A 26,388-nucleotide genomic window follows, 5' to 3' on the forward strand; every position below is an offset into this window, starting at 1 on the left:
TTTGCAGTTCAGCCCCCTCTTACTCACTCTAAGGATCTACCTGTTAGTTACTGAACTACACATACACTTACGTGTGCAGCACCTGGTGTGGTACAAAGTTCATGTGAAAACAGGTGTTTTATTGTGCTCACTTTTCACATTCAGGACATGAGAAGCGTGATATTCAGTCACTGGGAGTTAGAACTTGAGCCCAGGTTTGTCTTACTCCACAACCAACGAGGCTCCCACCTCGGGGTCTCTGCAGTCCCTTTTGCAGGCCCCCACCCATCATGTGTGCAGGTCTAAATGACCGCAGCTGATCCCCAACTCAGCAGAGTGACAGGTAAGGCCCTGGGAAGTAATGAGCTGCTGAGCTAACTGCAAGGTTAGCGTGTCTCACACCTTGTCATGGCCCCTCTTAGGAAGAGAGAGAGACAGAGAGAGGCTGGGTGTCCAGGCCCCAGCCGAGCAGTGAGCACGTAAGAGGCAGCATCCTAACTCCAGTGGGGCAGCCCTCGTGCGGGCGTGGGATCCCTCTGCCCATCCCTACTGCACCCTGGGCCAGAGCCTCTTCCCAGGCCCCAGGCACCTCTCCTGCGCCCCACACTCCCAACGGAGCGGCCCTCCGTCCCCTCCCAGGGAGTCGCCTCGCCCCCCATCACCTGTCTGTCATCACTTTACTGAATATAAATGAGCAGTCCTCAGGCCATTTGCCCGAACCCCTGCTCATCTGATTCTCTCACTACCTGTGATTCAGTTGTTCCACAAATTAAATTCTTATCTGGTTCAAAACATTTAGCAAGATGACTTCTGATTAAAACCTAATACAGCCAAATAAAGATAAAGTGCACGATTAAATGCTGTCGCCTGGACAGAGGGCATTCATCTGGCCTCTCCCTTAGCTCAAAAACAGATCAGTGCTGCCTCTCCCCGGTCTGCCTCGTGGGTGGCTGCCCAACAGCTATTTCTGTTAAAAAACGGCCTGAGAATAAGTCTCAGCAGCTAAAAACTGTTTTACTAAGGACGCCTGCAAAGCTTAAAACTGTGTACTGCAAACATGTCTCCAGTACTTACAACTCCCTTTTCCTGATTCAGTCAATGGATCATCGATATGAAAGGGACTGATCTTTTAGCTAAACTTTTCCACATGCGGCAGACATAGGAGACCAGGAATCAGGAACACGTATCTGATCAGGATAGTTAATTATCACGTGACCTCAGGGCTCCTGCGAGCCAGGCGTGGGCACATCTTTGTTCCTGAAAATGACAGAGCCTAGGAATCGCAGAAATGGAGGCCTGGCTGCGCCCCTCAGGGAGCCTGTAGATGAGCACAGGGATCTGTGGGGTGATTGGAACCCTGTACATACAAGTGCACCCAGGACTTCGTATTCCTATAGATGCCAGTGATGTGAGGCTGGATGTCTCACTGAGGACAAGAACCAGACCAGATGTTCCTTCAGAGCATAGCCGCCTACCAATTCCCAATGTATTGGATTTTATTTGTTTATATTGGACTTTTTTTTACAGAGAGAAGGAAGGAGAGTCTTGTATGTGCCCTGACTGGGGATCAAACCTGCAACCTTGGAATATGGGAACAGCATCCTAACCAACTGAGCTACCGGGCCACAGCCTGGAGCTGTGTTTTCAAAGCATGTGCCTATCTCCAGGCCTCAAGAACACACACCTCCCACATCCAAGAGCAAGGATGCATGAACACAAGGTGACTTTGAAACTGAAATTCAAAGAATTTCCTATCAATGGCATTAAAGAACCAAATAAGTATAAGAATCAGCTTCCCCTGGAGAGGAGACAGGGCAGGCTGGTGACCACCATACAGCAGAGGAGGTCCCACACCGCCGTCACATGCTAGAGGACACAGGAGTGAGCCACAGAAACATGGAGGGGCCAGCAACAATATGAGGACGCGCATAAGGCTTCGGGGCTGGCTGCCGCTCCCAGTCTCCACTCTGCTCTCTCTGCAGGGAAAGCTGGCACCCGCCACCTGCTTTTCCTGGCATCACTATTTGCAAATGAGGAGGCTGAGACTGCTCCACAGGTAGCCAGGGCCTCTCTGTGCACTTAAATGAATTGGCTGGTTGGCAGGGATTCAGTTTTGCTGTGAAGAGGAGACCACCATGCAGGGCTCTGGAGGGGACAGGGCTGGGTGTGGGTCTGCGGCCAGTGTCTGACTGCACTGGGTTCCCTGTCTCTGAAAAGATGGGAAACCCCAACCCTGGGCTCTGCAACTGAGTGAGGAGATGCGGTAAGCAGTGGGCGCGAGCTGAGTTGGGAAATCAGTGGTGTCAGCTCCTCTCTTCTCCGGTGAACGCTCACCTGCTTTGGTAAAGCAAAGTCGTGCAGCAGCTGGCGTCCCCCACACCCAGCATTTCAGCAGGTTTATGGTTTTGTGCTGCACCCAAACGCTGCTTAAACTGATGCTTCCAAAGCACATCTCCCTTCACTCAGTCTTGATAGCTGATCTCACAGGAGACGCTGGCTCCGCTCCAGAGAGGGGGTGGTGGAGAGATCAGCAAGGCTGCATGCAGAGCAACAGGGACCCACTTTCTTTTTTTTTTTTAAACATATCTTTATTGATTTCAGAGAGAGAAAAGGAGAGGGAGAGAAAGAGACAGAAACATCAATGATGAGAGAGTCATTGATCAGCTGCCTCCTGCATGCCCCCCACTGGGAATCGAGCCCACAACCCAGGCATGTGCCCTGACCAGGAATCGAACCACGATCCCATGGATCCTAGGTCAATGCTCAACTGCTGAGCCACACCTGGCCAGGCAGGGACCCATTTTCTAAAGTCTGCTCCCTGGTCGGAGCTGGCAGGATTCTTCACCCTCTCTGAGTATCTGGGATGTGCCCGCACACTCGGCGGGAGGTCCTTGCTCCTACCTCTGTACTGGTTAACTTCAGCTCCACCCCGCAGGTGTGAAGCCCACACGGAACCTCCACTGACCTCTGATCAAGGCCCAGCTCTGTCCTTATGTGGCTGCAAAGCTCCTCCTCCATTCTGCTCTAGTCCAGGCAGAGTGGCTCCCAGGCAACAAAAGAGGCCACACAAGTTGGTGGATTCAGTTGGAATAAAAGGGAGTTATTGAACATTGGCTGAGTGCCGGTCACAAAGCCAGTGGCTGGTGACAGACATATGATCCCCACCTTCACAGCTATGACCAAGTACAACACACAGACCTTCAGAGAGGAAGTTGACAGCGTCACCTGGCAGATATGCAGCACATCTGGACAGGGCTCTGTGGTCCCGGGGAGAGAACCACACAACCCAGAGGGATGGTGAAGGCCGCCTCCGAGTGGAGGGCCAGGCAGACACATACAGGCAGAAAGGAGCAGAACACTCCTGGTGGGGCAATGGCACCAGCCAAGGGACAGTGTCCCAGGAACCTGTGGATAGCCTGACATCCACGGCCAGGTGGAGGCTCCAGATCCCTCCTCCAGCTCTCATCTGTTTTATATCCTTGAGTTCTCTGTAAGAATTTAGGAAAAGGGGTGGGGGGGGGAGCATTGTAAAGCTATTGAAATTTTCTGGTCCAGGTGAAAATCCACGGGGAACGAGGTCTTCCATCAGCAGATGAGAGAGGAGACACAAGGGGACCCATGGGGATAGTCAAGCTGGGTCACCAGTGCTGTGTCCTCACACACAGGCTGGTCTCCAAGAGCCCACTCACGGAGGTCAGCTTTGACACTCTGCCTGTTTCCTCTAAAGAAACCAAACACCACAAAATAAGATCCAAATAGGAGGCCTGCCCTGCACGGTGGAGCAGGAATCTTTTCAAGGGTGTCGCTGCTCCTTCAGTCACAGGAAGACCTATCAGAAGAGTGTCTGTACTGCCCCAGGACAGGACAGCTCTGCCAGAGCGACTGCAGTGACCGGAGTCCTGGGACAGGTGGGGCCACGCCTCTTGCTATGTCTTCCTGCAGGTGCCCAGGGAGACCCACCTGCCCAGCCCACCTGGTGATGAGACACGTTCAGAAGACTGACAATGCCCCAGACTGGGCTGGCTGGTTTTGTAAATGAATAGGTTGCTGAGAGCATGGAAACCCAAAAGGGAAGTCTGGAGGCACAGGTTAGGAGGTAAGAAGGTGCTGAGGGAGGAGTTACTGCTTGGTTGGGACCTGAGATCCAGGTGAACTCACAAATCACACCTGCAGCTTGGACTAAGAAAACTTCACAAGATGCTCATATTATAGGATTTTTTAAAAAGGAGCATTATGTCTGGTGCTCACAGCATCCAAGTCCTCTCCCTTCAGTGCCTTTCACTCCCGGGTCGTCACTGCTGGAGAGGTGGAGAGAGTCTCAGTATGTCCAGTCTGAATGCTGCTGAACATGGGGAGCTGGGAGCATGCCACCTGTGGGCACAGCACAGACAGCCAGCCCCTCCGAGGCTGGACAGTTGCAGGAGGAGGAGAGGGGAATGAACCTCACAGAGTCACTTTTTCATCTCATGTAGGTGTCTTTCAAACGCTTAAACCTTAATTGCTTTCCTCATTCAATCGTCTTTCTCAAAATCTCTATCTTATAACCCTGACGGTAAAAATAAAAGAAAACGCTGTTGTACCGCTTTCTGTGATAATGCCGCTCCATTTCCATTTCCTCGCACCACTCCAAGGACCAATCTATCTTTAGAGTCAGTATTACGAGAGGAGGGAGGCTAGAGAGCCTGGAAGGAAAAGGTGAGTGGCTGGCAAAATAATTGTTGGTAGGAATTTTAGGAGTTTCTTCAGTGTTATAAAATCAGATTTCCCCTGTGTGTCTGGGCTCCTAAATCACAGGGTGTTCCCTGTGGCAGAGACCAGAGAGGTCCCTCGCGCACAGGTCTCTACTCCCCAGCAACATGCTCAGGGCCGCAGTTTCCAGCGGGCGAGTCAGTGACCCGGCAGCACTGGGCTCTGCCCAGCAGGAGCTCAGGGCACCCACCTCCAAGGCCCAACCACTTGTTTTGCCCCACGTCTGTCCTTTCGAAGAACGTGTAGTGCTCTGGGTGGACAAGGAAATCGTGGGCAGTGAGGCTGTGCAGACTGAAGTGTGTGGCAGGATCCTCCCTGCCTGGGCACCTGGCAGCCAATGGTGGTGGGTCACCCAGATGCCCACTCACCAGGGACACGCACCTCATCCTCCCAGGCCAGGCCCTGTCCTCCAGTCCTGAGGCACAGGTAACACCAAGTGCAGGGACGTAGGCAGCTGCACGCCGGAGCAGAGAGAACAGATAGTGAGGGAAGGAGACCCAAGCCAACCGAGTGCGGACGGCAGGTGTGGGAGAGGGAGGGACACTGTCTGAATGAGGGAGACCTTCCTGGGAAGGTAAAACAGGTTCAGTCCCTGCTCTGGGCACACACATGAGGCAAACAATCGATATTTCTCTCTCCCCCCCCCCGCCCCCATCAATAAAAGCGTATTCTCGGGTGAGGGTTAAAAAAAATCCAACATCCATAACTTGTACCTGCCTCAGGACGTAGCACATACTGAGGCTCGTGTGCCTTTCTCGGGCTATGGAGGTTTCTCAGTGCCACAGACCATTCTGATTGTGGGTCTTTCGCAGGTGACAGAGGTCTCTCGGTGCCACAGACCATTCTGATTATGGGTCTTTCTCAGGTGACGGAGGTCTCTCAGTGCCACAGACCATTCTGATTAAGATCATTCCTCACCCTTGATGAGGAGTCAGAGTTAATGATTTTAATAATGATTTAAAGTCATAACATAAGCTCTGTGCCATGTAGGGTTTTTTTCTTTGAAAGGGAGGAAGGGGGTCTGACTAGGGATCTTGCTGGATTTGAATTTATCTGATAAAAGTTGACCTGCACAGTCGGAAGAAAGTGGGCCTGTACTCTCCCCAAACTCCAAGATCTGGCGTAGCAGACCTAAGGGGGAAGCCAACTCTTCATGGAGCCTGCAGGGCCCGGGTCCCTGCTGCTCAGGGTGCTGCCCAGCTGCCCAGCAGCACTGGACCAGCATATCTGCCCTCCTCTAACCAGGCGACACCCCGTCCCCCTGGTCCTGCCTTTTATCAGGGGCCTTCCCACACTGTCCCAAACCACAAACTCCTGCCCATTCTGCCAAGTTCTGGGTTAAAAAGCCCCCATCAGAGAATTCTGTTCTGACTGCTGCCGGCTGTCCCAGGAGGGGCCTGCTGCTGGAGGAGTTCTGGTCACCGGTGGCGATCGCAACTCACTCAGCCTCCTCCTGCACAGCCTGTCATCGCCATGCAGAACTTTTTATCAATTCCAGCAGCAAAGCTCAACCTTGGGCCCCAAGTAGCTGTCAGAATTGCAGGAGTTCATGAAAATCCCCAGCTGTACAAAACCCAGCGCCTGTCCTACAATAACTTTGTAACTATACATCTACACAGGCAGTTCTTTCCCAGTGTTAGATGCAAATTAATGCTGGACACAAAGGTGCTGAATAAACTGCATGGAATTGATGTAAGAAAACAGAACTCCAGAATCAGAAACAAAGAGGCGACTACTCTCTTCATGCGATCTACATAATCAACTGAACAACTACTAACCAGGGAGGCAAATGGACACTGACAACGGACATTTTACAATCACAGCCCACAGTCGTGTGACATGAACCCCCTCTATTCATGCCACCTCTTTGCTGAGGCCTCATCCCCATAGATATAATTTTACCCTTACATGGATGGCACCTTTATATCATCAGAGAAATCATGAGCACTTGTAACATCTGGCCAGAAAATGATCTGCTACTAATTTCAATCTCCACCACAGAACATCGTGATAGAAGGACAGCGTGTACGTCAGAATTTGGGCAGTTCCCACCCTCAGCTCACGTCACCCCCAAACCCAGGGGCCGGGGTACAGCAAAGTGGAAAGCAGGCCCCAGCGTGTGGGAGCTGCAGCCTGCGTCTGCACTGGCATGGCCTGCTCAGAGGTGGCCGCAGGGCACGTCCATGCTGATGTGTCCCAACACACCAGCAGGTCCCTGGCAGCTCAGCCTTACATGGAGGCCCCTTCTGCACTGTAAGCAGTTACTTCTAGAGCTCATTTTCCCTCCAGGTCTGTGAAAGTACACTACCTGGGGAAATCATATATAGGGTGTCCCAAAAATGTATACACACTTTAACAGCCGATAACTCACTTAATTTTCACTCCATGTTTCACTTGTTTGAAATAATGGGTGATGCCAGACTAAGCTTTGACAAGGAAAATTTATCCACTAGACTTTTTATTGGGGACACATAAAAGAGCGAATTTACGGTACAAAACCAGCAACAGTTGATGGACAAATGAGAGCGCACAACTACCTAACAGAATGGTTCTAAATGTTGGAGATTCCTGTGCTTTGAATTATTGGCAGGGCCTGGGCTAGAATGGGCATCAGTTTGAAAATGTTGACAAAAAAATATTCATTTCTGTAGACTGTTTTAAATTTTGAAAATTAGCTGTATGTTAATAAACGCTGACTTTATAATTCGTCAAAGTGTGTCTACATTTTTGGGGGACACCCTGTACTTAATGCCATAGTTTCTCCTGTGAAAAAAAAAAAAAGGCACCTTATTGACCCTCAGAGTTTGAACTACAGACAGAGTATGAGCCGTGCAACCTCAGATCTTTTTCTGAGAAACACTAAAAGGCAGGTCTTTGGAGCTTGAAAAAATAAACTAAGACTCAAAGAGCTGTCATTTGTATCCATGTCTAGTATTAATGAGGCCAGAGATCGCCTATAGTCGCATGATTGCAAATCATCTCATCTGAAAATCTGCACGCGGTAACGTGTGGCGAAGGGGCGAGACGTGCTGGGTCACTGGAGGGAGGTCTCACTGACACCATCACAGCACCATCCCTGGCTTCTGCCACTATCAACACTTAAGCTACCAACACACGCTACCGAGTTATGAAGCCAACCATGACCCGCTTGAGAAATCACGCACAGAAATCCACAATGAGAATATCAGCAAGAAGTGAATCAGTCCATCAGATCAGAAAAAAATAATTTCTTACCATGTTTATTGATGACACAGGACCAATGCTGTTAACATAGATGTCAACATCGATTACGGTCGGTTTCACTGTAGAGAAAACACACATGTATTAATACTTGTGCCTGAGGGACCGAGGAGAGCGCTACTCAACTCCTCTGCCTCACGTACCCGCGCCTCCCGGGGCTGCTGAAGGGGGGACTTGCACCACAGTTACGATTCACACCTGCTTGTCTTTCTTTCTAAAGTTCTCAGAGGTGGTAAGGTTCTTACTTGTATTTAATAAGTTCCAGGAAAAGAGCACATGTATTTGATAAATGGCTATAAAGATATTCTGTGACGTGTTAGGCTGATTATATGGCAAAGAAAATATAAAAACATAAAATATAAAACACTGCATAGTAATTTAATACCAGCATCTTGCTACAGTATCAGGATGGCTCATGTTTATCCATCACCTGGCTGCCTTGTTATTGTTCCAAAGCAAAGATTGGGAGAGTACACACAGCAGAAAAGGGTAAGAAATACTGATTATGAGGGTCAAATACTGATTATGATGGTCACTGTGGCTTAAAGACATACACACACACTCACACCACAGACTTAAAATCCTACAACTCAGACAAGAATAACACTTTAGTAAGTCAAGGAACTATGGTTTCAACTATGAGGGCATAAAATTTACATAATGAGAAACTATAACCCTAACATTGTGCATCACAGGCAAAACCGCTTCATTTTACCTGAAAGAACCAGGTTCTCTTTCCTTGGTAGCTGTGGAACTGGGGAGACCAGCAAGGAAATGGCTGAGAGGCAGACCCCTGGGTTGGGGCACAGGCTCTCTGCGGGGCTCCTTTTCCTCCTCACTCAGCCCCTGATAAAAGGCAGGACAGCCTCGATTTCAGACAATTCCTGCCCAGGAGAAAATAGGCCCCTGAACCTCTGCACACGAACTGGGCTGTTTCTAGGAAGACAAGGTGATTGTATCTGCAATGAATCCAATGAGCCCCCTTCGGCTTCGCCAAGTAACAGCCATTCACATGCGAACCTTTGAGCCCCTCTTCTGGAGCCACGAGTGGCACTTCTGAGCGCGCAGTCTCTAGTTAAACTGCGCACCCAACAGTCTGCTGCTGAGCCGCATTTTCCAGCTGTTGGCATTTCGGAAAACAGGCCAACAACTCCATGTACTATGAGCACCTGTAATATTCCCAATGAGAGGACAGGTGCTCAGAGAGGGGTCCACGTGGTTCATGCCACCCCTTCCCACAGCATCAGCCACAGATCCCAGGCCACGGTGGGCTCTTGCTGTACACACACAACCACAGTTCCTGAAAACTGCGGCTTTATGCTGTGATATTTACCTGAACTTTACACATTAAAATTGCACGTGAGATTGCAAACTGCAGCAGGAAGAGGAATGGTTTTAACATGTGTCCCGGAACCTAACAACTATGGGTGGCCCCAAACCATCCCGTGGGCAAAGGGCAGATGAGATTTCATGCTAGACAAGGACACTCCATGAAAATTACATTCACTCCCTGGGAGAGGAGAAAGCTGAAAGTGGCCCTGGGGGAGCCAATGCAGCCACTCACAGTCCCTCATAAAACATGGGAACAGACAATGGCAGGGACACAGATGGGGAAAGAGGAGACCGGGGCTGGTACGTGCGACGGGACAGAAAGTGAGGAGTAGGGAAATGCAGGTGATGACAGCTGTCCATGGAGGTGATCCCTAATGAGCTGCCCCAGACGGGGGGCAATACGGACGAGGAAGGGAGACCCCAGGGAACGCCAAGCAGACAAGCCAAGTGAGGCGACGCAGCCAGCAGGGCTGGCTGCCTGGCTGCCAAGTGGGGCTCCGCTGCTCCCCACGTCTGTACTCTTGAGAAGTTTCTTCACATCTCTGTGCCTCAGTCTCCCCATGTGTAAGAAGAGCTGACGATAGAACCTGACTCAAGATGGGAGCTGAGAGAGGTGGGTCAGATTGCTGTGAAGCACACAGTAGGTGCTCAGTGAATGTTTTGCTCTGGCTGTTGGGACCATGGAGGTAGACACAGAAAAGAACACCCAAGTCTTGCATGTGTCACCTTCCAAGTAATGCTTACATCTAAAAGTCACCCTAGCGACTTAAATTTCTGTTTTCTCATGAACAGTTTGAATATACTGATAGAAACATTTAAACATAAAAAAGGAGGAACAAATAATACCAACCCTCATGCTCCTGAGACTTCAATCGAAGGCTCTGCCAATAGCTGGGAGCCCCCTTCTGACCTCCCTGCCTTTCAGGAAAGGAGTGGGGGTCATCTGATCTCGGCCCCCAGCTTTCTGCCCCTTCCTTTCCCTGAACTGAGTGCACTGGGCAATACGATGCATTAGCAGACTGGCCCCACCCCACCACCAACTTCCTTCCTTCAAGCAGTGCCTCCTTCAGACGGCAGTAGTGCTCACAGTTATTAATGGCACGGTAACAGGCACTGTGCATTCAATCATCATGTAACATCCTTCCTATCCCCATGTTACAGACAAGAGTTTAAACGTGACTGAGGAGATGGGATATCCCAGAGTCTGCAGCCTCTCCGGAACGAAGCCCAGGGTCTGGCCCTCCACCTCCTGGAAACTTGACTTTGGTAATAAGCCCTAAGGGTTTCTGAGAAACAATGACATCAGTGGGAATATATCACCATCATCACCATCGTTGCAAATAATCTCCCCAGCTCTTCTTGAAATGTGAAGGATTCATCTCTGAGGCTTCTACTGAGTCCACCTGTACCACCTCAGCTGAGGTGTGTTTTCAAATGCTTTCTCAGCTTGGAAAATACTAGGCTATGGGGCTGGGGCTGGGGATTTGGGTAAAAAGTGCACAGAATGGGCAAACTTGGTTAATATTCCCAATCTGCCAAGTCCCTGGGTCCATACAAAAATATTTCACATAGCCTAGTATTGGCACATTAGACCTAAGGACATACATAAGCAAAAAGTGAAAGGGTGGGAGATACTCCACCCAGATGGGAACCTAAAGAAAGCAGGGGTGGCCATGCTGAAATCCGACGACAGAGACTTTAAGGCAAAGAAGGTCACTATGTGGTGATAAAAAGGCCAGTTCACCAGGGACCTACAGGAGTGACGAATACATGTGCAGCTGACATCAGCTCTCAAATACATGAGGCAAACACTGACAGGAGGGGGAATAAATTAGACACATTGACAGGAGGAGCCTTCAATCACCCACTTTCAATTACGGAGAGAGCAACCAGACAGAATATCAACAGGAATCAGACGATTTGGACAACACGAGAGACCAAGTGCACCAAAAATACAAAGCACCACCCAACAAAAGCTGAATCTGAGTTCTGCTCCAAGGCCATGGAACGGTCTTTGAATAGTCTACATGTCATGCCACAAAACGAGTCTTAACAAATTTAAGAAGACTGAAGTGATATGTAGAAGTAACTTATCTAACTACAATGTAATAAAACTAGAAACAAAGATGAAAGGGGAAACAGGAAAATTCACAAATATGTGGAAATTGAATAACTCTCTTATTTTTAAAATATTTTTATTGACTTTTAGAGAGAGAGGAACATCTATGTTATAGTTCGGCTGCCTCCTGCACGTCCCACACCAGGGATCCAGACCGCCACCTGCGCATGTGCCCTGACCAGGAATTGAACCAGCAGCCTTTTGGGGTGCGGGACCGCAAAGCCCAACCAACCAGGCCACACCAGCCAAGGCGGAATAACTCTTATACAACCAACGAGTCAAAGAAAACATCACAAAGGAATTTTAGAATATCTGGAAACAATGAAAACAAAAACACAGTATTCCCAAACTTACAAGATGCAGCAAAAGGAGTGCTAAGGTGGACGTTTACAGCAGTAAATACCTACATTAAGAAAAGGAAAGATCTCAAACCAATAACCTAACTTAGTATCTCAAGGACCTACAGAAAGGACAAACTCAACCAAATTAGCGGAAGGGAGGAAATAATAATGATTACAGCCGAGATAAACAAAATAGAGAATCAAAAAAATCAACAAAACCAGGAATTGATTCTTTGAAAAGATCAGTAAAATTAACAAACCCTTAGTCAGACTAAGTAAAAAAGGGGGAGAAGTCCCAGTTAAGTGAATTATAAATGAAAGAAAGGATATTACATCTGATGTCACACAAATAAAAAATTATGAGACCAACATGAACAATTAAGCACCAACTAACTGGATAACCTACAATAAGTGGATACACTTGCATAAACATAAACCTACCAAGTGGGAAAATGAAAAAATATAAGTCTGAACAGACTTCTAACTAGTAACAAGATTGAATCAGTAATAAAACCTCCCAACACAGAAAAGCCTGGGCCAGATGGCATCACTTGGGATGTTTATCACACATTTAAGGAGGAATCCACAGCAGTCCTCTCAAAGCTTATCCAAAAGACTTCAAAGGAGGAGAAACTCCCAACCTCACTCTATGAGGTCGGCATCATTACTCTGATACTAAAAAGCTGGACAAAGACACCACGAGAGGAGAACAGGCTAATACCTCTGATAAATTCTGATAAGAAATTATCAATAAAACACTAGCAAGCAGAATTCAACAGCAAATTAAAATTATCATACACCATGAACAAGTAGGAAATAGCCCTGGGATGCAAGGTGGCTCAACGTACAAAAATCAATTACTGTAACATTAAGAGAATTAAGGAAAAAACATGATAATCTCAACTGAGTCATAAAAGTATTTGACATAATTCAACATCCTTTCATGATAAAAAAAAAACCTTTCAATGAACTAGCAACAGAGGAAAACTACCTAAACATAATAGGCACACACCAAGAAAGAAAATTAAAGGCATCCAGACTACAAATAAAGAAGAAAATTATCTGTTTACAGAAACATTTTCTTGTAAATGGAAAACTCTAAAGATTCTACACACACACACAATCACTAATAAACAAATTCATCAAAGTTGCAGGATTAAAAAAAAAAATCAATGAAAGTCAGTTGTGTTTCTATACACTAACAATAAACCACGTGAAAAACAAATTATATAAACAGTTCCCTGTATAGTAGCATCCAAAAGAACAAAATATGTAGAAATAAACTCAACGGGGCAAAGGACTTGTACACTGACCACCACAAAACATGGATGAGAGAAATTAAAGACGACACCAGTAAGTGGAAAGACGTCTTGTGTTCATGGACTGGAAGGACTGACATTTTTAAGATGTCAAAACAATCCAAAAACATCCTACAGGTTCAATTCTAACCCTGTCAAAATACCAATGCACTTTGGGTAGAAACAGAAAATCCCATCCTAAAGTTCATATGGAATCTCAGGGGACCCTGAAGAGCAAAACTTTAAAAAAAGGAAGAGTGAAGGTGGCAGTCTCAGGCTTCCCCGTTTCATACCATACTACAAAGCAACAGTAACCAAGACACGCAGGAGCAGCACAAAGATAGACACAAAAACCTATGCAAGAGAACAGAGAACCCAGAAATAAACCCTTGTGCACAGGGCCAAATGATTTTTGACAAGGGTGCCAAGATTCTATAATGGGAAAGGACACTCCCTTCAACAAACGATGATGAAAAAACTGGGTATCTCCGTGTACAAGAGCGAAACTAGACCCTTAGCTAACCGCTAGAGCGGCTGTATAACTATCTTGCTAGTGATGAGCACTGCGAAAGGGTTAAACCTGGGCGCTGAGATAAAGCAACTACGGCTGGCGCGGGCGCTTACACTGGGGACAGTGGCTCACTCCCGCACAGCCACTGCACCCAGTGTAACCTAGATGGCTGACACAGCCTTGCAGTGCCAGAAAAGGACACATGAGGAGGAAAAGAAATTCAACAGAAAATAGCCAAGCAATTTCCAAAAGTGATGCAAGATACCAAATCACAGATCTAAGCTACTCATAGAAGTCCAAGAGTTATAAATATAAGTGTAGGTATGTCACTATCAAACTGCTAAGTAGTGCGTACAGAAAAAAATCCTGAGAGGTCAAATAAAGGTATATTATAGAAAGACTGACAGCTGATAGATACATCATGAGAAACAACAGAGACCAGAACATGACGATGCAAGATTTTTAAACGACTGCAGGGGGAAAAAATAAGCTGTAATTCTGCACCTGGAATGTTCTTTGAAAATCAAGTCAAATGAACATATCCTCAGCCAGGCAGACTGTGAACTCATCTGCAGCAGACCTGCGCTGCGAGGAGTAGTAAAGGCAACACTTCACACGATTACTGACCTGCAGCCCACGGAGCCTGGGTGTGCACGGGAAGGAACCGAAGATTCCTTCCACAGGGAAGACGGGCTGTGTTCTCCTCGGTAAGGTTTAATTTAGCTCAATCAAAATTCGTTATTGCCCCACGATGACAAAACGTTATACCAAAGAGAAAATAGGCACAAATTAGATGAACTGCCTTCGAGACTCCTACAGTGAGGTTACAAAAATAAGATGTGCGTGCCTGAGTAGAGAACAAACTTGAGAGCAGTATGTTCTATAAAACTACACATGGATTGCAGAGTTGACTGTGGTTTGCAGAGAAAGCCCAGTGGACAAAGTGACCTTTGAAGTGAGTCAGCACTGATAGGAACAGGTTGCCTAGGTGCTCACAACAGCAGGAGCAGCTGTATGGAAAGTGTTAATCTCTAATACCTCCTGGGGTCATTACACAGCTCCTTTGTCTTTAGCAGGTATTGAGCATGCATAAAACAAAGAAGGAAAATATGTTTGGAAAAACGGTTGTTATAAAAATTATAATAAAAGTTTGCTGCCAGGCCCTGGTTGCTGTGTCTCAGTTGGTTGGGCATTGTCCCATGCACCAAAGGCTGCAGGTTGGAGTCCCCATCAGGGCACATGCCTGGGGTTGTGGGCTCAATCCCCAGTAGGGGGTGTGCAAGAGGCAGCCAACCCATGTATTGCTCTCACATCGATGTTTCTTTCTCCCTCCCTCTTCCTTCCTCTCTCTCTAAAAAAAGTCAATAAAAAAAAAAATGTTTGTTGCCAGAATAAAATACTTGACTTTGATGTTGAAGATTTTTACCGAGGGAGGGCTTTGTGTCACAACTAACTCATCCGGATGGTTCTGGCAACAGTCTAAAGCTGCAGGGATGAGATGGGTAATTGCCAGGTCAGTTGGGACCTATTTTAGAAGGTCTGCATATGTAAGAGTCTGACAGACTAGCTATGCACCTCAAATACCCACAAGTAAATTAGAAATGTAGATCTACGGGGGAACATGGTCTAGGCCTAAGAAATCAATTTTGGAAAATATATATTAATATGTAGGGATGTAGTTAAAGCCACAAATACTAACGTTACTATCAAATTGAAGATGACTGTATAAAAAGGAGAAGGGAACAAGAAATAGCATAGCAAAGGGCCGGGAACCTGGGTGACAGGAGGAGGAACAGAAGAGGGGAAGGGAGAGAGAGGTCACTGTAACACAGGGGCCAAGGTTCTACAGAATGCAGTGGAGAGAGAAGACTTTTGAAAGGGCTAACAGAATTGAAAAGAGTTGATGCTGTGGTCTAAATTTAAAATAAGAGTAAGAATTTCATTGTCTATGCAGCTGTGAGTTATGCCACAGACCAAATTCTGGGTTAGTGGAATGGGAAAGAGAATGAAGACAAAGACGGTGAAAATGAAGCTTGTCCTAATCTACGACAGGGAGTTTGGGGCACACTCTCACGTGTTGTTAACAAAGGGGGGCAGAGATGAGAACCGAGAAGAGGATGGCATAGATCAAAGGTAACATGGAGGGAAAGTCACTGAGAGAGAGAAGGTGGGACGAGGTGTGGAAATAATTCAAGAGCCTGGAGCTGGCTAAACCTAACTGTCTTCTAACTCCGCTATTTCTGAAATGGAAACTGACACTACCCTAGATCTCCTTTTGATCTAGGAATGTCCGGGAATATTATTTTGACTACAGTGAAGCTGCCTCTGTTTTCCTGGCAAAAGGACCACACAAAGTTGATATAATTCTAGAATATCTAACTGTGAATGCTGGAGGTAGGACCCTCTGCATCCTTACCGCCTCGGCATTCCATGATGAGAAACCTTTCAGGGCAACGTGTCAACAGAGATATGGCAGATTGCCTGGTAGATAGGTATGTGTTATGTGTGGGGAGGGGGCGGATCTAAGTATGCAACACATCAGCCTAGATACGCAAATGTGTCAGCACAGATACCCAAAGTGTCAGCCTAGATATGCAACATATCAGGGTAGGTATATAACACACCAGCCTAGATATGCAACGTATCAACGTATAACATATCAACCTCAGCATGCAACATATCAAGCAGTGCTAGCCTTTTAGGGTTAGGAGACACTGGTTGGAGAACACAGGACTGCCCTCCATCCCCAGGGAATGCGTTCCATCTTTGGGAAGTGGTCAGTTCTGTGCTGGCATGTGCATGTAACCCCTGGAGCACGGTCAGCCCTTCTTGGTGGCCCATTCTACTCTAGCTCCCACTTCGCATCGACAGTGACGTATTTGGAACACTGGCCCTCAAAAGGTTCTGCTTGGGGGACGATAGCTGTCTTGGTGGTTAACACTTACTGACCTATTACAACACAGTCATGATTTCGGCACAAAGTGGACCAGGTGAAGTCCTAGGCAAGTGAGTACATATTAGAAGTTGAAGAACAGTGGCACTATTCCCTGCCTTTCTCAAATCTCCTTACCTGGCTCGAGCTTTTCTTGCCTTTCTTGTTTATCTATCTATGTAGATATATGTGTATTTATTTATTTATTGAAATCTAAAAGGTTTCTTTTTCATCTTCATGTGTCACTTTCCAGAATACAGAGTGGCAAAGACAAATCAGGGCAAGACAGAGGAGAAAAGAGCAACGGCTCCGAAGACAAACCGCCCTTTTCCAACATGGGTCAGTCATCCGCATGGGCTGCTGTCAACAGTCGAGCTCTGTGAACTTAGGGTTTTCAAACCAAGCCAGGGGAGCCCAGCAGAGCGCATCTGAGGGGCTTCTGCGGATGCCCGAGGCAGCAGGAGAGTGAGCTGCAGACCAAGTCTCTTCTAGGCAGAACAGGTGCCAGGCTTGAGCAGAGCCTAGAAATGCACAGACAATGTTTCCCCTCGATTTCTTCCCCATCCCCGCTCTTCTGCCTCGCCCTCTCCTAATTCTCTTCTCTGGGAATGTACCTCACACCCGGGGGCTGCAGAATTTGTGCAGAAAAGGGCACAAATTCTGGATTTTCCTCTGACCCAGCTACCCAGGTACTCCTGAGATGGCCCAGGGGATCCACCATCGCACAAGCTGAGCTGCACACTGATCACTGAGCAGAAGCATCAACTCATAGTTACCCGGAAAGCAAATAGAAGGCTGCTCTACTGGTGCCATTTATGACCTGAGTGTTACTCCTTTCCTTTCCCTCTGACTTAATAAAAATCATGTGTGCCTCTTTGGTCGGTAGGAAGTGGTGAAGGGAGATATTAAAAAAAAGGAAAAACCCTCCAGCACCTAACGTTTAGACAAGCAATTTCAGAATGTAACGAAACAGCCAAATTAAGTAGTTTCATTTATGGAAGCTACAGCCACCTGCCAGCTCCTGTCAGAGCAGGGTCCGGGCCACTGTACCCCAGAGTCCAGGTGATTGTACCCCTCATCCCAGGCCACTGTACCCAAGAGCTCACTCCCGACTAAATCTGAATGATTATCACTCAGAAGTTTCCTATCCCATCTATATTTAGAACAATTATTCACTATAATTTTGGAATCAAAATGAAGAGCTTTTACACATTATTTGAGTGATAAAAAATATTCATCTGAAAGTACAACCCAAATATTAAGTATGTGAGACTGTGAAAAAGTCTGTCACTGTTTCTAGCCATTTGGGTTCACTGTAACCTTCCAGAATAACCATCATGCTAAATATTCGGCAACTACGCTCCAATATATTTGAGGTTAATACTCAACACTGATACGAGGTGTAATTTTTTTCTGTTACATATTAAAATAATTATTTAGCTGAATTATTTTCAATGACCCATACCCTGGGGACACAGGGACTAATTTCAGTTCACCACAAGTGTCTCATGTCATAGCATCTGCGACAGTATAATAAGAGTTTACATTACTAGCTAGAAGAGGGTGGACAGCAGGTGACATTTTATTAGGAAACTTTTTCTAATGTTTAATTTTGTAGAATATATGTCTTGATAAAGCCCAAAGCACTGATTCAGATAAGTCAGTAACTACTGAAGAGATCAAATGCAGTGATCTTTCCCCATTTCTCTTGCTAAGCATGCCCAAGTCTTTGATCTAGAACTGTGAAAACCCTGCTAGGTTTTTGGAGGTGGTCACTCACTCCCATGCCCTGCAGGTAGAAGTATACAGAGGGTGGCCCGAAAGATGTAAACACACACCTTGAATAATTATAAAGGCAGTGTTTATTAAAATACATTTCATTTTCAAAATTGAGCTGTAAGCTGTTACAGTGTGTGTACATTTGGAGGGACACCCTGCATCAAGGCAACTTATTCCAGGTGCTCACGCCTTGCTCATGTGAAGGGGGAGGTTCCACTCTATAATGAGCAAACCAAGGCCAGGGCCACCTACTCCCCTCCCCTGCCAAGCTGGGGCAGCAGAGATGCCCCACTACCCTCCCCCACAGAGCTGGCACAGCAGAGATGGCCCCACTACCCTCCCCCATGGAGCTGGCACAGCAGAGATCGCCCCACTACCCTCCCCCACTGAGCTGGCACAGCAAAGATGTCACTCTGGGAGCAGTGGGCTGCTGTTCCAGGCCCCAGAACTACTAGAGGCAGAGATTCCTCCCAGGATTAGAGGAAGGCCGTAGGTAGGAAGGAGCCTGCAGCTCTGCAGAAGGGGAGAAATTATGTGGCACAGAGTGTGCAGTGTCATGCCCAGGGGTGTTGTGAAAAGAGGGCCGATCTTGGGAGAACACCTAAGAGGGCATCTTAGCTTTATGGTCCTGGAAACAAAGCAAAACAGTAGAAGCAGGTTAACAGAGGGCCAGAAAAGGTGACATGTACAGTCCTCCGGGAAGCACAGGCAACCCTGGGTGTCAGAAATTCTGTGCAGAGGGGCTAAGCTGTACCCATCCAAGAGTAGTCAGAGAAAGGCATGGGATGTACTGGAAACATTCCCCAAGCCACAGACAGACACATCAACAAAATGAAAGGGGGGGCCCAGTGTATGGGAGAACATACTTGCCAATGACACATCTGATAAAGGGTTAATTTCCAAAATATATAAAGAACTCATACAACTCAACAAAAGGAAGACAATCCAATTAAAAAATGGGCAGAGGACCTGAATAGACAGTTCTCCAAAGGACACACAAATGGCCAAGAGACGTATGAAAAAATGCTCAACATCGCTAATCATCAGAGAGATGCAAATTAAAACCACAATGAGGTATCACTTCACATCTGTCACAACGGCTACTATCAACAAATCAACAAATGACAAGTGCTGGAGAAGATGTGGAGAAAAGGGGACCATCCGACACTGCTGGTGGGAATGCAAACTGGTGCAGCCACTGTGGAAAACAGTATGACGGTTCCTCAAGATATTAAAAATGGAGCTGCCATTTGACCCAGTGATCCCACTTCTGGGACTATATCCTAAGAATCCCAAAACATCAATTTGAAAGAATATATGCACCCCTATGTTCATAGCAGCACAATTTACAATAGCTAAGATCTGGAAACAGCCCAAGTGCCCATCTCAGCTGTGGCACATTCACACCATGGAGTACTATGCGGCTGTCAAAAAGAAGGATCTCTTACCCTTTGGGACAGCATGGAGGGACCTCGAGAGCATTACACTAAGCAGTCAGAGAAAGACAAGTATCACATGATCTCACTCATATGTGGAATGTAATGAACAAAATAAACTAATGAACAAAATAGGTCCAGAGTCATAGAAGCATGGAACAGACTGAGGGATCTCAGGGGGAAGGGAGGAGGGAAGGTAAAGGGGAATAGGCAGAGATTAACCAAAGAACTTACAAGCATATATGCATAGATCATGGACACAACAATAGCGTGGTGAAGGCACGGCATGGGGTTGGGGCTGGGTGGAGGGGGGCAAAAGGGGAGATGGGAGACATTTGTAATATGTCAACAATTAAAAATATATAAATATATAAATAAATAAAAAAGAAACACACTTCAAACATAGTGACCAATACAGGTTAAAACTAAAGACTGGAAAGACCTGTATCACAGTAACACTAGTCAAAGCAAGCTGGAGCATCTATCTTAATGTCACACGGTAGATTTCACAAATGCATTTAATCAGGAGGACCTAAAAATCGTAAGTGCTTTCCCCCTGATAACAGTGCTTTAAAATTCATGATTCAAACACTGACGTGGTTACACACAGAAATAGATCCATAGGCACTCGAGATTTCAACACCATACGCTCAGTACAGACAGAATAGACTTTAAAAACCAACATGTAGACTTCTCCAGAAATATGAGCCAACTCCACGTAGTTGATCTAATTTACAGAATACTCCACCTAACAGTAGCAGAACATGCATTCTTTCAGGTGGGCGCCAATCCAGACCACATTCTCAGCCATAGGACAAAACTCAGTGAGTTTGAAAGGATTCAGGTCATATACAGAGTATGCTTTTTAACCACAGTGGAGTTAAATTAGAAATCACTAACAGAAAGATACTTGGATTAACTCACATATTCGGAAAATGACACCACACATCTAAGTGAACTACATACATGTGTCAGAAAAGAAATAAAAAAGAAAATTAGTAGATATTGTTTTTACTGAATGTAAATGAACCCAAAATGCTGGAAGCTGTGGGACACCACTGTAGCAACCAACATGAAATCAGAAAACAAGACCCCAAATCAGTGACTTACTCCCCACATAAGAAATTAAAAACAGAGAAAATAAAATCCCCAGCAAGCATAAGAATGGTAGGAATACAGATCTAAGTGGAAATCCGTTAACTAGACAGCAGAAAGACAATTACTATTCCGAGCTGGCAGATGGGGCTGGGCCATGATCTGGGTATTTTCAAGAGTTCTGCAGGTAACTCTGGTGCAGAGCCAGACTTGTGAGCTGTTGCACGGATTTCCTCTAGAACCCTCCAAACGATGACACTCTACAAAACCACAATTTTACATCTGCACTTTCCCTCAAGTGTAAATGAGCAGGATAACGGCCCAATCAGCATGGGCACAGTAGTACTTTGTAAAAAGTGAGATATTGTGGATCAGGATGCTAATTAGAGAATGATAAAATGCCAACAGCTGAACAGAAATCTCAGTAGAAGACAAAGCCTGTGACAGTGGGGCTGTCTGGGGCTGTTTCACTGCTCATAAACCAAACCGGGGCAGCAGCTGAGACAGCGTGGGCCTGGGGCACAGCAGAAGGGAGGCACTGACACTTTCTGCCCACTGTCCTTGAGCCAGGTGTCATAATCTGTAATTCTTATGAGACTCGGATGTAGTGGGTATTTTAAAATTTTATTTATTGATTGATTTTTAGAGAGAGAGAAACATGGATTTGCTGCTCTACTTATCTATGCACCACTGGTTGTTTCCTGTATGTGACCTGACCAGGGACCAAACCCACAACCTTGGCGTATGGGGACAATGCTCTAACCCACTGAGCTACCCGGCCAGCTAGGGCCTTGGGTGTTCTCATTACTCCACTTAGGGGTGGAAACCTATAGCTCAGCGAGGCTGTTTCTGTCTCTCGCTGAATCTGTTCATAACTGGTAGAAGAACCCATCACCGCAAATCCATCACTGAGTCCAGACCTGTTCTCACTCAAACGCTCTCTAATAGCATGAAGCAGTCTGGCTTGGATCCTCCAGCACTAATAAATAAACATTAGAAACAGATCATCTGTTATTCTATGAACCGAATTGAATATTCAAATCCAGTGCAGTCGTTAGATTATACATAGGGACACGTGACCTGTTATTTACCAAATTACATATAAGAAAAAATAAAACACGTTTACTTTGAAACCTCATTGTATGTTCTCTACAAGAAAAAAACTACAGCTGAGTAAAAAGTCTTTGTGGCCTGGCAGGGTGGCCCATTTGTTTTCACATATGTTATCTACAACAAAACTAACTCCTGACCTACTTGGGGTCACACTCCCAAGCCGTCCTGCACATGGAAAGGTTGTGGGTTCAATTCCCAGTCAAGGTACATACCTAGGTTGCAGTTCAATCACAAGTCTGGGTAGGTACAGAAGGAAACCTACTGACGTTTCTCTCTCACCTCTCTTTCTTCCTCTCTCTCTCTAAAAAAAGTTATAAACATATCCTCAGGCAAGGATTAAAAAGAAAAGTCTGTGTATGAATGAACGGCATACACAGGCTCTAACACAGCCGTGCCTTGCCCGGAGCTCGCCTCAGGGGAGAGTTCTATGTGAGGCCAGGAAAGGAGTGTCGTGTGAAATGCTCAGTCCTAAGGTGTGTGTGCGATAAGATCACTGCCCAAAATGGGGGGCTGGGAAGGGTATGTGGGGATGGGTCACCTACCAACCTACACTGAGCTGAGGAAATGGGTCTCAATTTAGTGTCCTCTGGATGCCTAATTAGTCTCTCATGGAGGTGACAGGTATAATTTCTGCAGGAAATTTGTTCCCACCTCCCTTATGCATTTGAATTAACTTTGTGAGAGAACCAGTTAACTAAGTCTACAGTAATAGCTTTTATTTCGAGCACAGCAATTAAGAATGTCTGTTTCCTCTCCTCCTCCATCTGTTCTGAGAGTGGAGTGAATACATTTGAATTATTTTCTGGATATGCAGCCATTGCCAGGAAACGACAACTCAGCCGTCTGCGTGGTAGGCTGTGGCTTCCAGGTGAGGACCAGCCAGGCCACCCTAAACGCACAGCGCAGACAGTTACCTCAGGAGCATTCAGAGATGAAAAGATCGTTGACCTGAGTTAGTCAGAGGGGTCGTGTGAAAATCAGTGCCCAGCTGGGGCAGTGAGACTGGACCCATCAGGAGCTATGCTTTAGGGAGCCCAAAATACGCCGCACCCTGCCTCCAACTCCCTCTTCCTCTGACATGCAAGTGCCTACACTTCCGTCCGCACTCCATCCCCTTGGCTGACACTTGTGTTTTTCTTCTTCTTCTCTCTTTTTTCTTTTTCTTTCTCTTCCTTTCTTTTTCTTTCTTTCTCTTTTCTTTCTTTTTCAAAGAAATAGAGGAAAAAGTGAGAGAGAAACATGGATTTGCTGTTCCACTTATTATGCGCCATTGGTTGATTCTCATATGGGCCCCGCAACCTTGGCATATTGGGGCGACGCTCTGACCAAGTGATCTACCTGGCCAGGGCCTACTTTTCTTAAATTGTGGAAACCAGCAGGATGAGGGACAACTGTATTCTATTACAAATCAGTGTGTTCCTAACACACTTGACTCTTTTACAGCCCCCCCCCATCTCAAGATTCTGTCAGTCGTCCGCTATGAACTCCCAGGACCCTGGGGCAGGCCTGGCTGCACTCACACACCAGGAACTAGCTCAGGAACAAGTGGGGCTTTCTCCAGCCTTCCACTCTCAGACCCAGGCCTCTCAGCAACATCGCATCTGCCACCAGCAGCCTTTAAGCATTCATGTTATAGTTCTATGGGAACTCAATTAGGCTCATAGTTTCTCAGTGAAAAGCGTTAAAGAGCAGCATAGTAAAGCTTGCTTTAGAAACTATTCTTAGGCCCACTTATCATTTCTTTTGTTTGTTTGTTTTTCTGTTAATCCTCACCCAAGGATATTCTCTCCATTGACTTTTAGAGAGCGGGAAGGAGAGAAAAGAGAAACATCAATGTGAGAGAGACACATCAATTGGCTGCCTCCCTTACCCCGACTGGGCCTGGGGATCAAACCTACAACTTAGGTATGTGCCCTTGACCAGGAATCAAACCCGAGAGGGCTGACACTCTAACCACTGAGCCAAACTGGCCAGGGCCCACTTGTTATTTTAGTTGTTTTCACATATATTATCTACAACAAAACTAACTCCTGACCTACTTGGGGTCACATTTCCACTATTTAGTGACTTCCTCTTTTCCCTTTATTTGGAACATGCCCCTGGAATGGGCAGAGGTCCGCCCAGAGGGGGCCGGCCCAGGTCACTCTAGTGCTCCTGAGTCAGAGTCCGGCTGCCACGTCCAGCTCTGGTCACCTGGAGAGAAGCAGCTGCAAGGATATCTCCTCCAGTACTATGGCTCAGAAGGGGTATGGGCATCCCCAGAGGAGGATACAGGGTCCCCGCTGTCTGCCCCGGTACAGCAGCAGCACAGCTCACATCCTCTCCCCTGCACCAGCTTTCTCTTACACTGGATGCCCATCACTGCACATTTAGAAGAAGTTGTGACTAAACTGGGAAAAGCTTTAGAAAAGCCTGGCAAAGAAGTTGACAGGCAAAGACCTGAACAAGAGGAATAAAGTTAATCCAAGATTAACCAGAGTCAAGAGAAGAGGGTTTGATGTTCTGCCTGAATTAAATGAACCCCCGGGCCACATCCACGCATGGCACGTATTCTCCAGTGCCCGTTCACCTGTGATGTTTCCAGCACTGATGGAGTTTGGCACAGACTGTCCCGATTATGGAAAGGGATCAGTACTCTGTAACAATCTATTTTCCAGAGAGTGGTTCCAATTTCTAGACACCCTGAAGGCAGAGAAATTCAGTCGGGTCATTACCCTTCCTTTGCACAATTCTCTTATTAAAAGGTTTATCTTCCTCCAGCCATTTCAAGCTCATATGACAAGATCTGGTCCCAAGATAAACGACACCCTGCATAACCCTGAACCAGTAAGGACACAGCTGAAGTATTACTTAGAATGACGGATAGTTACAGGCAGGGGACTGAAACAGATACATCCATAATTTAGGAGTTAGTTGAGGAGAGAGAATAGCTGAGAAAGTAGGGAGTATTTTTAAAACATAATGATTGCAGTTTGTATTATGAAAACTAATTAGAGGAGTCCACGTGGACATGTTACTTCTGAGCCATGTAAGTGAGGCTTTTCAATTCGTCCTATTTTTTGTTGACAATGACAGTGATGAGCAGTTTCAACAGTTTCCTGGTGTTGGATCTTCATGGACGCGGTAGCAGTGAGAAGGCTGGGAGATGCTGATGTAACCTTAGGCATCTACAGTTAGGAACTGAGAACTGTATCTTGAGTGAAGGGATTGATTCTCAGCTGCAGGATTATGGAAAGTACACAAAGATGGTGCAGAAACTGGTTCATGGTGACTCCACATTACGTCATCAAGACAGTCCTTCAAAATGTAGTACCCCTTTTAGAGATGGAAATCTGATGCTGGAAGTATCTCAGGGGAGAGATACTTGACTGCCCCAGCAGGGAGGTGAGGGAGGTGCAGGCGATTGGAGAAGGCTGCTCGTAGGAGGTAAACTGAGGCTCGAAGGAAAGTAAGGATGAACCCAGGGCAGGAGTGGGGGGAGAAAAGCACTAAGAGCTCAGAAGTTGGGATCACAGGGCAGCAAAAGCAAGGCTCCAGATAGGAAAATGGGAGACTTGGTGTCCCTGAAGGTATAATATGTGAGGTGAGAAATATCAGGAAATGAAAGAAGTAGGCAAGTGGCTTACCTCTTTGTGTCATTTTACGGGACCTGAACTAAAAGAAAAATGCTCTTTGGAGTCTCTCCTTTTCGTCCCATCAGAACACAAGGGGGGACAGTGTCGTGTGGCTCCCCACTTGTCCCAGGGCAGGGCTTAATAAATGCTCAGCAAATACTGGTTGACTGACTGAGGAGGGAGGAAGTGACAAGGGAGGTAAGCATTAAGCTAGTAATTACAATGAACTAATGATAAATCCATACATAGCACGATGTGGTGTAAATATAGGTCGATTCCCCTCAACAAGGAAGCACCGTAATTATAACAAATAGGTTACATGTGAAAAAGCAGTGAGAAAAGGAACCTCTATTTTTATAGGAAATTCTCCTTCAAAGCAGAGCCCTCCTAAACCATGAAGGAAATGTTACCCAATTCAGCATCTTTTACCAGGAGAGATGCCCCGACTGCATGTCCGAGAGGGGCTGGATTCTGCCACTCAGACATGATTTTGCATTTAAATGAGACAGGAAGCGGTATCCTAAGATGATGTGATCATCTGGTCACTCTGCAGCCCCAAGGACCTGGTGCCCCATGGAACTGGGGAGGGGCATCCTGCCTGATAGTTTCCTATTTGGTTGTTTCTTTCCACCTCGCTGGCTCAGAATCCCAGTGCTCTCCTGATACGGGATGATGACTCCGGAGGACCAGGGCACACAGGGCTTTAGAGCTGCCTTTTTACTTTTTTACTATCTCTTTACTGATTTCAGAAAGAGGGAGGGAGAGGGAGAGAGAGAGAAACATCAATGATGAGAGTCACAGATTGGCTGCCTCCTGCACGCCCCCTGCTGGGGATCGAGCCCGCAACCCG

General features: G+C 46.5%; 1 protein-coding gene across 1 annotated transcript in view; it reads right to left on the reverse strand.

Moving 5' to 3' along the window:
• GABRG3 (gamma-aminobutyric acid type A receptor subunit gamma3) overlaps positions 1–26,388 on the reverse strand; it is a 209,982-nt gene that overhangs the window by 172,943 nt on the left and 10,651 nt on the right. The window contains exon 3 of the mRNA XM_087829179.1: positions 7,963–8,030. Coding sequence (XP_087685305.1) covers positions 7,963–8,030 — 68 coding nt within the window. The remainder of the gene's footprint in view (positions 1–7,962; positions 8,031–26,388) is intronic.

Source organism: Miniopterus natalensis, chromosome 22 (assembly GCF_054644295.1).
Source record: "Miniopterus natalensis isolate mMinNat1 chromosome 22, mMinNat1.hap1, whole genome shotgun sequence".
Lineage (NCBI taxonomy): Eukaryota > Metazoa > Chordata > Mammalia > Chiroptera > Miniopteridae > Miniopterus > Miniopterus natalensis.